This window comes from Capricornis sumatraensis, chromosome 2 (genome assembly GCF_032405125.1).
Source record: "Capricornis sumatraensis isolate serow.1 chromosome 2, serow.2, whole genome shotgun sequence".
Lineage (NCBI taxonomy): Eukaryota > Metazoa > Chordata > Mammalia > Artiodactyla > Bovidae > Capricornis > Capricornis sumatraensis.
In genome coordinates, this window is record NC_091070.1 from 130,205,143 (window position 1) to 130,219,268 (window position 14,126).

At 34.2% G+C, this 14,126-nt stretch overlaps 1 protein-coding gene across 2 annotated transcripts in view; it reads left to right on the forward strand.

Annotated features, from left to right (window-relative positions):
• The window catches only part of TRIM33 (tripartite motif containing 33), a 141,883-nt gene extending 131,217 nt beyond the window's left edge, over positions 1-10,666 (forward strand). The window contains exons 14-20 of one of the 2 annotated variants that reach the window (XM_068964131.1): positions 1,593-1,752; positions 3,127-3,476; positions 5,797-5,920; positions 6,996-7,070; positions 8,799-8,951; positions 10,324-10,374; positions 10,454-10,666. In XM_068964131.1, coding sequence (XP_068820232.1) covers positions 1,593-1,752; positions 3,127-3,476; positions 5,797-5,920; positions 6,996-7,070; positions 8,799-8,951; positions 10,324-10,374; positions 10,454-10,666 — 1,126 coding nt within the window. The remainder of the gene's footprint in view (positions 1-1,592; positions 1,753-3,126; positions 3,477-5,796; positions 5,921-6,995; positions 7,071-8,798; positions 8,952-10,323; positions 10,375-10,453) is intronic. The other variant, XM_068964132.1, reaches the window with a different exon arrangement.
• Positions 10,667-14,126: the final 3,460 nt, after the last annotated feature.

A 14,126-nucleotide genomic window follows, 5' to 3' on the forward strand; every position in this document is an offset into this window, starting at 1 on the left:
GTCATAAAACGTAGATTCTTTTATGACAGCAACAGTGATTGTCAGTGCCTTAGCTTTTTTTTTTTTCTGGCTTGAAAATGATGTTTTAGTTACTGTATTATACCTTCTTTGAATACTTCTGTAAAGAAAAATTTTCTGCCAACTATTTGATTAGTGGAAAAGCAAAATAAATTGATTCTCTTTATTTACCTATTTTAATGAGTTGATTCCCAGCACCCTCCAACAGTGACCAATGAATATTAACTTTATGAGCTCATATATGTAAGCATATTTTAATATTTTGGATGTTATTTTTATTGATGATTAAATTGTTCCATATTTGGCCTGTCCAAACTTTTTCTTAGTTATTTTGCTATAATCCCAGTAGTCATTTAAACATTCTTGTGTCCTGTTGTGAAATGATGTCACATGTTCATCTTAGACAAATAGCTGATCTCAGGCCTGAGGCAAGAAATGTATAAGGAATCCTGGTCATATTAGTGGGGAAATAGTGCTTTGAGACAAGCTTGTGGGTACTAGGGGCTACTGAATTCACTGCTACTGAATTGTTCATGGTTTCTTCTATTTTTTTGGTGGACAGAGAGCTAAGATATTATAGTGTGGGAAGAGAGAGAATGTATTGTGCTGAAGGTTAACATAATAAATGTTGACTGATTTTTCTGTTTTTAATTTGAATAATTTAGTGCAAAGTAAGGATTTTATTTAAGTGCATTTGGAAGACTGATTCTATATTATTTACTTGTTTTTAAATTACACTTTAAATAATCAGTACTTTCAGTAGAAAAGTACAAATTGAGTGAAAAGGGTTTTCATTTTTGGCAGTGATACAGTCTTAAAGTTTATTCACTCCTCTTGCCAGTGGTTTGCTTTATGATCTAGATAGAGCCAATTAGTCACGTATCTGTCCCTCTTAGCCTTTGGTTGTTGTTCAGTCACTAAGTCGTGTTTGACTCTTTGCAACCCCATGGACTGTAGCATGCTAGGCTCCTCTGTTCTCGACTATCTCCTAGAGTTTGCTCGAATTCATATCCATTGAGTTGGTGATGCTATTTAACTGTCTCATCCTCTTCTGTCCTCTTCTCCTTTTGCCTTCAGTCTTTCCCAGCATCAGGGTCTTTTCCAGTGAGTCTGCTCTTCACATTAACTCACATTAGGACTCAAAAGCTGAAATAGTGATTCCTTTGAAGGGCACTTCATGGACCACTATTACTGATGTTTCCTTTAGATCTTTGGAAATAGAGAACAATTTAAACTTCTGTTATATTTAGAGAAGCAGTCACTATACTAGTAGCCTAGGGAAATGATTATTTACTAGATCCCCTAAATGATGTACTGTAGGTTCCTCAGGCGATACAATGTGTTTAGGGTCTTCTGAAAGATTGATAAACGTTTTTTAAAATTTGAAGCTATGAGTTTATAATACACTCCTCTTAACCATATTATGAAGTATCCTTATCTGCTGTGAGCTTAACAAATTGTTTTTACTTTAATGAACATTTCATATAACTTAATGAACTTTTCATATAATTGTTTCATATAAATGTACACCACACAGTCAAACATATGTGACCTTTATTTGTTGTTTCTGTTAGCTGTGGGTCATCAGGAAGAACTGCTGAGAAGACCAGTCTTAGTTTTAAGTCTGATCCAGTGAAGGTCAAGCAAGAACCTGGCACTGAAGATGAAATATGTAGCTTTTCAGGAGCTGTGAAACAGGAAAAGACTGAGGATGGCAGACGGAGTGCCTGCATGGTAAGGTTCCAGTGGAACCGTTCAGTGATGTAAGGAGGTCACTTCACTGATTCTTTCATCTCTGTGTGTGTAAGTCTGGATAGTGATCCTGTGGACCTGTATTCATTTCTAAATTCTTATGCCTGGTATAAGCCAAATATCTCTTTCTCTAACTGATCTTTTTCCACCTAAGCGTCAACTGTAATTGATCAGAAAAGACTTGTATTAAGGACTCCTTTCAAGCTATCTTTTGGTTTGTAATTTGTCATGTAATTTTCCCATGATTCTAAATTGGGTTCTAGCTTTTTCTAAATTTATTAATCATTTCATTAGTCACATTGAGTCTCAAGCCACAAAAATCCTTGGCCATTTTCCTGGACCAGTGAGTTCAGGGTTAAGACTGCTGACATGAAAGAAGTTTAATGCTCAAAGAGTTTTGTAATGAGATTTCCTTTGGCCTACCAGTGATTAATGATTAATAATTTTCAGTCAATTTTTAACCAGTTTAACAATTATTAACCAATTCCTCACATGGAACATTTTATAAAATTTATAATACAGAATGAAGGCAGGCCCAAGTCTCTCTTCATTTAGAAATTTTGATCTTGGTTCTTTTCTTCCTACTTACAACTTATGTCTAATTTTCTACATGGTTGGCACATAGAAATTTCAGCTCTGTAGATTTAGAGAGTACTGTTACCTCTTCATTCAGAATTTGGTTTGGAAAGTTCCCCTGAAAAACAGTGCAAAAAGGTGGTGAAAGATTTTACACTCACAGTCTTTCTATATTAGGATGATAAGTGGGCAGAAGAATAGTTCAAAATCCTTTTCAAAAGCTATGTGACAAGGAAGGACCTATCATGTAGGAAGCACAGTGAACTGTATTCAGTATCTTGTAATAACCCATTAAAAAAACTCTGAAAAAAAGTACATATATAACTGAACCACTTTGCTGTATACCTGAAACCAACAACATTGTAGATTAATTATATTTTAATTAAAAGTAATGGTTAAAAAAAATAAAGCCAATAGAAAGGGGGAAAAAAATCTGTGCAACAGATTCTTGAGTGAAAAATTAGTGTATCGTAGCCAGCTGTCTATAGGAGAATACCTCTATACTTACTTCCCAATCAACATGCTTAACAGTTTAATTCCTTTATTATCAAGTGAACCAACAGTATAGAGACTGCTCCCTAAAATCATTCATTAACATGCCAAAATAACTTCAGGGTTATTTTCATTTTTCATGTTACTAATATGATTTCAAGCAATTTTACAATAAATTCCAAAATAATTAAGCTATGTCAGTGTTGTAAACACACCCACAGTAGCACACACAATGCATATCATAAGGATTAAATGATTCTTCAAGAATTTGTCCTTGCTTTGTTTTAGCTGAGCAGTCCTGAGAGTAGCTTGACACCACCTCTTTCAACCAACCTGCATCTAGAGAGTGAGTTGGATGCATTGACAAGCCTGGAAAACCACGTGAAAACTGAACCTGCAGATCTCAATGAAAGCTGCAAACAGTCAGGGCTCAACAGCCTTGTTAATGGAAAGTCCCCAGTTCGAAGCCTCATGCACAGGTCGGCAAGGATTGGAGGAGATGGCAGCAGCAAAGATGATGACCCAAATGAAGATTGGTGTGCTGTCTGCCAAAATGGAGGGGATCTCTTGTGCTGTGAAAAGTGTCCAAAGGTCTTTCATCTAACTTGTCATGTTCCAACACTTCTTAGCTTTCCAAGGTACAAGTGAAATAACTGATTTTTGTTGTTGTTGTTTTTTATGAGCTAAAAAAATAAAATTATTCTGGACAGATGGCCTCCTTAACCAATGCCTAGTATTTATATAAAACAGAGAGCCTGTTAACTCCATTGTGTGAAGTGAAGTGAAAGTTGCTCAGTTGTGTCCAACTCTTTGCCTCCCCGTGGACTGTAGCCTGCCAGGCTCCTGTGTCAGTGGAATTCTCTAGGCAAGAATATGGGAGTGGGTAGCAATTCCCTTCTCTAGGGGATCTTCCCAACCCAGGGATTGAACCCAGGTCTCCTGTATTGCACACGGATTCTTTACCACCTGAGTCAACAGGAAAGCCCATTACTCCATTACATTCTAGAGAAATTAACAGCTGAATGAAGAAATGTCCAAGATCTAAGTTATGCATTAGTGATAAAAAATAGACTATTTACTCACTTTCAGTTTATACTTCATATAAGCAAATTAGATGAACCTCTAAATTATGAGGAGCAGTGGACTGGAGTATTGAGAAACTTAGTTGATTTCCTCTTGAAGATAATTTCTTGATCTGTTGCCATCATTTTGATAAGGTCTATAATAATTATGAATAGTATTCAGTTTTAGGCAACTCTTGGCTCTTACCCAAAACCTACTTTTTTAATGTTTGAAAGCTCTTGGAAGGCATTTTAAAGAAAAAAATATTTTGTGAAAACATCTTTTAATGTCAAGCTTTTTTTGAAGAAAAAAGCTTCATCTTCACTATTGGAAGCATTTCATTAGTAGTGCCTGCCTGAGGCACCATGTGCAAAGTTCTCAGACTTTTTCCTTGATCCTGTATTTGAAAGGTCTTTTAGTCATTAACTTTAGAGTGGAGAGTTACTGAGGTCCTTATTTAGAAGAGAATAACATGGGGGTAAAGGTAAATAAAGTTTTGGGCAGCATATGAGCACTGCCCCTGGATTGTATGACCCCATGGCAGGTAAATTTGGTTTCAAGCATTAAAATATTGATTGATATGCACTCAGTACAAACTGATACCAGCTAACACAGTAGAACACATATGCTGGGCTTGGCTATGATGCCTGTAGTCTCATCATAATTCTGTAGTGAACTAACTAACTTGGACAGTTCACTGATTTTCAGGGATTAGTTTCTTCATCTACAAGTAGTAGAATTTGGATTAGAAGAGCTGGTTTTCCTCCCCTTGCCTTTAACATATTTATGTTTATGCTATTTCATCTCCAGTTGATTTCAGGGACCATAAAATAATCAAATCATACTTAATTCTTTGAGCCTTCCTTCTCCATCTCTAACCCCAAAGTTTTTTAAGTGTCCTTGGGAAAGCTCAGCTTCTTTTTGCCTCTAGATAAAGATTCACATTTTCTCTCAGATTCCTAAGAAGCAATGGTTTTGGTTGAATAGTGCTACCCTTTTTGAAAAATTCAATGTTTAAGATTAGAAAAGTACTGGGTATATATGAACAATGCCAGAATATTTTTCTGAAGAATTGTAATTTTACCTTAATTTTAGAAGGTATAGTCACTTACCATAGCTCTAATAAGAGCCTTCTTTTTGTTTACTCATTCAGAAAAGAAAGGCATTGACATTTTGGTCTTGAAATTAAAGCTTTTTATATTTTTGTTTCCTTTGGATAGTAACGTCTGCTGGAACGTTAGAATTTTGCTACTGAAAACTTTCTCTCAAAGGCAGATGCTTTGGGAGGAATTGAAAAGGTGACACAGTGTTAGTATAATCCTTAGAAAAAATATATATATGTGTATATATATATATATGATGAGGGAGGGAAAGGAGAAAATGCATATGAAGTAATCAAATTGGAGTTTATAGCTTGATAGAAATCCTGATGTAAACAAAACTGTTAGCAGATTTAAAAGACTAGCTATGAAAATATAATTGTTTTATTTTTGGCATTGCATGCCAAAAGAAGATACCTGAGGACCTCTGTATCCTGTATTCCTTTCTTCATGTGTATGAAGTCACTGTGGTGATAATACTGGGGTCTTGAAAAAATTGGTCTTACACTGCAAGTGCTGATCATCAGCTTTGTGCTGTGACAAGACCCATTTTTAATGGAGGTAGTGGTTTTATATTGCTTTCCAGAAGGTAATCAGTTGAAGAATGGAGACATTTTGGGATGTTTTTAATCACATAACTTCACTCTATGAGATTTGGCAAAAATAGTACCTCTTGGGTTCCATAAAAACTGGAAAGGAAAGAAAACAAACTGAAGACTTAACGTCTAGAGAGCTAGCTTTCCTAGAGTGAGTTTTGTTAAAATTACAAAGACTAATTGCCTGTTTTCTTCTTTAGTGGGGACTGGATATGCACATTTTGCAGAGATATTGGGAAGCCAGAAGTTGAATACGATTGTGATAATTTGCAACATAGTAAGAAGGGGAAAACTGCACAGGGCTTAAGCCCCGTGGACCAAAGGGTAAGTGGCAAGCTGATTTGTTATTAGGGATTCTGTAGTTGTCTGTCTGTACATTTTTTTTTTCTTCAATGTAACATACATATAACTTGGTAAAATTTCATTTTTTAATCACATTGTCTGATGGTATATACGTTCATGACTTCTGAAATCTTTGTCTCTAGACCTTAGAGCCTTTTCTTTAGACCTTAGGCTCTTAAACTTAGCTTTCTCACACTTAACATTTCCCAGCCTAATCTTGATTTCTTATCCTCTGACCTTCAAAAAACAAAGGCAAGAAAATAATGACATAAAAACTGCTTTCCTGTCTCAGTAATTTCCATCATCAAATAGTACCACCAGTCATCTCTTGCTCAAGCCAGAAATTAGAAGATCTCTTCACCAAACCTGATTCTACTCTTGCCCCTCACAGTCCATTTTCTACGCAGTACATTGTGTTCTTTTTCAAATATGTAAACAGGTCTGTTGCTTCCATGCTTAAAATCCTCTAAGCACCCATCATATTAAGAATGAAATCCAAAATCCTCATTTCATTCAGATTTCTACTGATCTGTTCTGTACTCTGATCTCCAAAGACAGAATATCTTTCACAGACTTCTGTGACTGTTACAATTATGTTTGACTTTGATCTAATGCATAAATCCATCTTCCACTATCTTTGAGGAGAAAGTATGTGTTTAGAGTGTTACAAAATATTTCTGATTGGATTGAGAAGACACAGTTTTTATTTCATTTTGAACCTGAGTGGAATCCTTTCAAGAAAGGGAATAGCATGTGTCTCGCCTGCCTTGGGGAATTAAAATGAGTAACAATGGTTAAGAGGTAATAGTAGGTAAATAAATTATATACAGTAGGACAGAAGGTAGTCACAGTCTCAGAACTAAGTGGGAAACAGGTAGTTTTCTTTTGTATTTATAGCTAGTATAAGATATATGTCCTGGATAGCTAGTATGTAGAGAGCTTATCTTCAGTTTATTGTAATAATACTTTATACTGATAAAGTCCTCATTTTCAAGAATATCTTTTTAGAGGGGAAAACAGTTCATGGGTTTTCTTTTCTTTTCTTTTCTTGGGCCAGAAATGTGAACGTCTTCTGCTTTACCTCTATTGCCATGAATTAAGTATTGAATTCCAGGAACCAGTTCCTGCTTCGGTGAGTTGTTTACCTTAGTACTTTCCTGGTGAATAAATTTAATATAATATTTAAGACTATGAGCTCTGGCTTTAGTCTGCTGATGTTAAAACTCAGGCTTGAATAATCTCTTCAGTCTCTTTTCTAAAACGGTTTCTTCCCTCATTGGGTTATTTTCAGGATTCTATACAATAACCTGTGTAAAATAATTTTAGCATAGTATTTGATAAAATTTTTGAGTAATAAGTACTTATGATGTTATTAGGGCTAAATGGATATGAGTTTCACTGTTGAAATTGCAGTTTGTTTTTAAAGACTGTTGCTCTGATCACTACTCAGTTTCCACATCCTCTTTTACTTTTAAAATGGACATAAGGGTTACAGGTATAATTGAAAGAGTCTTAAACTAGGAATTAGAACACTTGACTTCTAGTTCTGCCATTAACCAGCCTTATAGCTGGGGAGATTTACATAATTTTCTGCCTCTACTTTTAACTATAGAGGGGGAATTTGAACAAAATTATTTCTAAAATTCATTTGTATGATTGATTCTAAGATCTGTACCTTGGGGAGAAAAATCTCTATGCAAGTATTAATTTGAATAAAAGTACAAAGTTGAACCTTTTATAATGGTTTTGCCTTCATAAGCCCTCTTTTATGAACAATCAAGATTAATAGAAAACTGGGGAGAATTTGCAAGCCGTTGTGCTTTGTTTTTCTTGAAGCAGTTTTTTGTAAGGAATAAAGGCTCTAAAATCCTATAGTAAAAGGAATACCAGGGATACCTTATAAATGTGATAAAAATATGCTACACATATTGTATTTGCTTGCTGTTGATTGTTGAATTAAGATATTATTGAATACTAGACCTGTTATATAGGGTATTGAATAGTAATTTGTTTACCTAGGAAGGCTTAGAAATGGAAAGTATAAAAGGTTCTAGATACAAGGAAGACATTTTGTTCAGATAGTAATCATCTGACACCAAGAAGTCTGTCTTGTCTTCAAGTTCAGGGACTTTACGGTAGAAAATTACTTTCCAACATTTTCTTTTAATGAACTTTTTAAATTTTTTCTCTGTGTTCAGTTATTTTTGCAAAGATACAAATTTCTGCCCAGGAGTTGGGGCCAGAACTCCTAAGCATGACCACTAAGTGGATAGTAGGTGCTTTTTTGGTGGCTGAAGATGGTAAAGAATCTGCCTGCAATGCAGGAAACCCAGGTTTAATTCTTTGGTTGGGAAGATCCCCTAGAGAAAGGCATGGCAACTAAATGATTAATAAAATTTTTTCTTGTGTCACTACAGTCTCACCTCTATTGCTATGTTCAGAGTTCTGTGCTATAAGGTTTTATCCTCTATAAAGGATACCATATTCTAATAACAGCAATACATTTTGTAAACTTCTTTCCTTATTTTAAAGTCATACAATTCTGTTGGGCAAGGTGGTCCCTAACACTAGTGCTTGGCTATCCTTGCTGATTAATTTTTCCCCCCTTAATTTCCTTATTAAACATGGAACTTTGGGTCCTTCATGGAAGACTAAGGAGACTACCACATATTCTGAATGTGATTTGATTTTCATGTAATTGTGGCAGAAAATTTTGAGTACAGTTCACTATACTCCACATTTGCACGCAGCTGGCTGAATCAACACATATTTTTCTCTAATGTTAATATACTTCGCATTTTCAAATTAAACACCTTGGCATTTTTGGAGAATCCTTATCTATCCTTATTTGTTTCTTTAGATACCAAACTACTATAAAATTATAAAGAAACCAATGGATTTATCCACCGTGAAAAAGAAGCTTCAGAAAAAACATTCCCAACACTACCAAATCCCAGATGATTTTGTGGCTGATGTTCGTTTGATCTTCAAGAACTGTGAAAGGTTTAATGAAGTATGTTAGCTTCCAAACTATAGAGTCTTGGATTATTAGTTTTTGTTTGTTTGCTTATTTTGTTACTGGATTTTGTTTTCCCTGCCAAGAGATTTTTTTCTAAGTTGATTTGAAAAAATTATACTGCTCCAGGTCTGTCAAAAGTAAAATTTGATTGCATCCACAGTTCCAAAGAAGAAAGTTTACTGTATATAATTTGAAATATATACTTAAATATAATGTAATAAATTAAGAATATTATTGGATATCCCTTCCTGAATATGTTGAGGGTTGAGATAAGTATAGAAAATAGTCTGTAGTTAAGTACATTTTGTAGGAAATGATTACATACAAGCCTACATTTTGGATACATTTAGGAAAGGGATTTGTACCAGTCTCTTTGATTTCATTCGTGACCATATAAATATAGAACCTTAAAAGTATAAACTCAAGTGGCTCATCTTGACTAGTAACCCAGAGTGTATAACGTTGAGTTTTCGCAACATCTCAGCAATATAACTTCATTAACTTTGGTTATGTATTTTTTTGAGAATAAAGATGAGCTATCCATGCCTTTAGTAGAAATGTGATGTATATCTCCTTCAGGGATGTTTTTGTTATCTTTGGGAAGGTCAGATTTGTTTTTGTTAAGGAATATTTAAAGTATTATAAGAGAACAAAATGGATGAGAATCCACAAAATCTTCAGATTACTAAAAGTTTCTTTATTGCTGATAAAATTCAAGTGCCATATGAATATTACTAAAACATTCACATTGAATCATGTGAAATATACTCAGTTGCCTCTGGGAGCATCTAGGTGGCTTTTTAATTTCATATTAAAAATATTAGTGATAAGTTTTGTTGCCTTTATAGCAGTGTGTCACAGAGAATGTAGTAAAACCTCATTCTCTTGAAGTTAAATTAATACAGTCCCAAATTTCTTGTCTTATTTTCTAATTCAGTTATTTTCAAATAAGTATTCTTTCATGAACCATAGCTAGTAACATTTGCCAGGAAGAAGACCTATTTTAATCATAGTTAAACAATTTATAATTAACAAATTACCACACAGATGCAATTTTGATTGATTGCTGAAAGCTTGTCAGTTTAAAAAAATTTTTTTCTTATATTGTTCCAAATAATTTTTTCCAACTCCTATTCAGGTTGACCTCACTAATTCAGAATTTTGAGAAAATTTCAAGGTGGCTTTAGTAATAGCTTTGTAAAAAGGGAGTCCATGTTCTGTATAATTTTAGGAAGCACTTGAACTGGTCATAGCAGTTTGTTCCCCCTATTATGGCTGACTTTCGTCGCCAATCCTATGCAGTCTTATAACTTTAGAAAGGATTATAATTTCCCTTTTTTTTTTTTGACTCTGGTATCCTTTTTAGATGATGAAAGTTGTTCAAGTTTATGCAGAAACACAAGAGATTAATTTGAAGGTAAGCTTTTCAGACCATGCAAACTTGGTGAAGGAATATGCATTACCAATAGGTGAATATTCCTATCTTTTGCTTGCAGGCTGATTCAGAAGTAGCTCAGGCAGGGAAAGCAGTTGCATTGTACTTTGAAGATAAACTCACAGAGATCTACTCAGACAGGACCTTCGCACCTTTGCCAGAGTTTGAGCAGGAAGAGGATGATGGTGAGGTAACTGAGGACTCTGATGAAGACTTTATTCAGCCCCGCAGAAAACGCCTAAAGTCAGATGAGAGACCAGTACATATAAAGTAAAATGACATGAACTTAAACCAGTTGTTCAAAAAAGAAAGAAAAACTTCTATTTAAGTGTTGCTGGAATATCCTGCCTACAGTGGGCTCCTTCTTGAAGAAGATGATAGCTTTTACACAGTATTAGATTGAAATAATGGACAGAAAACACATTCTGGTCAAGAAAGGGGGAAAGGATTCTGTTTGCAACTTTAAAAGTAAAAACAAAAGTGAAAGTGAAATGATTTGAAGATTTCTGTTACTTCAGAGAATGGTTCTGATTGCTAGAATGGGCTGATGTTGATGATCATTTGGTACTGATTGGTGCAAATACTGAGTGTTCAAGTACTTAAGGATCATGTCACTGGTTAAATTGTCTCTTTGGACTAGAGTGCACATTTACTAAAACAACTTTCATGTCTCTCCCTTCACACATATACAATACTGGGTTATTTTCTAGTCAAAAATCAAAGTTCTCAGACTCCTCTTTGTTATCAGTGCAGATGTACATTGGATCATGCCATTATATTTTCTCTCATTTTAATGCTGTTGGGCCTTAGGTTTTTTATTGGTTTAAAGAATTCGACAGTATTTTTATTTTCTGTTCGTACTTAAAGAATTTGGGAAACATGCCTATTGAACATCATTTAATCAACTCTAGTGTTCTACTGAAATAAATATGGTAACTTTTCAGTAGCAGATCATTTATAATAATCATTTCCAGAAAACACTTCCACAGAATTGCACTTCCCAATCAAATCATCTGATCACACATTTATTCCCATGAAAGTTAGAATGGTTGTTTGAAAATTAATCTAGTTTTCTGTACATTTAAAATTTGATTGAGGTGACAGCTGGCTCTTACCCCATCTTCCTTCATATCGGTTTTCTGATAGACCACTATTGGCAAACAGTTATCTGTCAACTACCAAATGTGTAAAATTTTCTGTATTTCACTTTGTCTTATTTGTAAATAGTGAACTAAAACTTCTGGCAGATCAGCAACATTTGCTGAGCCTGTTTTTTAAGCTAATATGTATTCTTACTAATGTTCCTACCAAGAATGGATTTGTAATTAATATATGCTGTCTATTTCTAATGTTCACATTCATATTTTGAGGTTCTATCTTATTTTAATAGAGAACAGACTTCTCAGAAAATCTTCAGAAGCAGCTTATTATTAAAATATCAAAATATTGAAATAAACCCGGTGGGGTTAGATTACTCATCCGTCCACCAAGTGGGACATTTGCATGGACTGGGGGCTTTAAGGACTTAGAACAGACCTGTAAGTATATCCTGAAGATGAGCCAATCAATCCCCACTTGAATGGTTACTGGAGCGGACCCACCTTTACGACCCTGATTTTAGCACCCAAGGCAGATAAAATCACCTTGGCTCTGTTTCATTTTTCTTCTCTTCATTTGTGATGCTCAGATCCAAGATGTGTGTTCTAGACTGTGTACAGGCTTCTCTTTTGTTGAGTTAAAAGTTTTAGTCCTACTTTTGTATGGACATATTAGAATGTAAAGTGACCAAAATAGAAGACCTGCCATTAGATATTTTTCAGATGTCAGCAGATTTGTGGCAAATCATTTGCCTTTTTAAAAATTCAGCTTAAACAGTTCAGACAGTAGACTACTCAGAAAAACTTACTTGACATAATTGTCTAAGAGGTAAATATTTTTTAGTGCATATTAAATCAAATAAAGTGCTCTAAAGAAGTTATTACACAAATTTCTTTGGGTTGTTTTTCTTTAACATGTGGTGGAGGTAAACATGAATATGATTCAAGCCTTCTAATGGTGTATTAGTTTTATTATTGCTGTTGACTTCATTCTGTGGCTTTCTTTTAGCTTTTTCAGTTGTTATAAGTTAAACTTTAAAACATATACCAAAACTTATAAATTTACTCAAATTTCAAATTCTTTAGAACAGATTTCTTATAAAAGGGAAAAATTATTTTAAAATGCTTTTATCTATGTGCATTTTCCTCTTTCCTACAACATTCATGATTTCTGTTTATCAGGAGACTTACCTAAGGGCACATTTTGGGAAGTGATGAGTAGCAATGTAACTTCATTTTGCCAAGCCATTGAGTGCTGATAGTTTGTGGTTGCTCTTCATGTGAATCCTTTTCATGGTCTTAGATAACATTCTACCAGAAACAAATTGTAAGTAAAATATTTGATAAATGCGGCCTTAAAAGCTAATGTGTTCCCTTAAAGACATTTGCATGTTAGATGGAGATTTTGGTTTTTATTTTCATTTAATATTGGTTCTTAAAAAGCCAGTTATTGCCAGCATTTAATAGGTTCCATTCTGTTAACAGAAGGTAGGTTCATACTGATGAGGAATTACTGTTAAATTATTATATAACTTATCAACAAACCACCATTATATGAAGGTATTCACTATAGATTTCATTAAACCTTTGTGTCTTTCACATTTATCATTCATTGTGTTTCTAAGCTGATTTGTTCAATAACATGCCTGTTAAAGTATAAAAAGTTTATATTCAGATACCTTACATTTTCCTGTTCATTTATGTTTTAAAAAGACAAACATTGAATATCAATCCCTGAAGTCAGTTTATTTTAATACTCCCTTAAAATTGTATTTTTTGTTAAAAGGTAGTATTTTTGACTTGAAGATGTTAAGTGTTTCCTTAAACTTTCACCACACTTCATTTTTCATTTCCACTAAGAACAAAGTGTCCCTCGGTCTGTTCCTCTGGCCTAACTTTGTATTTTTTTGCACTTGGGTCAGCTGATTTTAGTGAATGAGAGAATTGCTTTGCAAGGTGAAGCATGGATGTGTTCCAAAGTATGGTTACGTTGTAGGTCAAGCTCTACTGAAACATCAAATCATTACTAGAGAAAGGTTAAGGCATTGAATCCACCATCAAAATTATTCTTTTTGGAATCAACAAGGTACTTTCTGACTTCTATTCTTATATAAGGAAATTTTAAATAAATTTTAAAGTTAGTTAATTCTAATTTTTTTGTTACAACATTGAGATTTTTAGTTACTCCAAAGAAATAACACTTTTAAATAGAAGCAAAAGGTTTATAGTGTGCAAATTGTAGATTTATCGATTACCTCAGCAGGTATCCTGCCATGTAACTATTAGTGATTAGTTTTAATAAGCCAGTAGACTTAGGCTTTTGGACTATGCTCTTGGGTTGTGGCCTACCATCCATTATTCTCTTAGTATTTAAAATGGAGTAAATGCTGTGGCCCCTTCTCCCTTGGCCTTTTAAAATCCCTTACCCATGCCCACTAATATACAACACATGAAGTATAAAAAATGTCGTTTCTTGAGGTCAGCACTGCTTATTTGCATACTTAACATTGGATCAGTGAGTAGTTTTATAGTAGTCTACCCTCCTCAACTTCCCTAATTGAAACAATCAAGTTCTTAAGTCATGCCATGAATTCTTAACTCATACTGTCTATATTAATAATTGCTGGAGGTGATCCA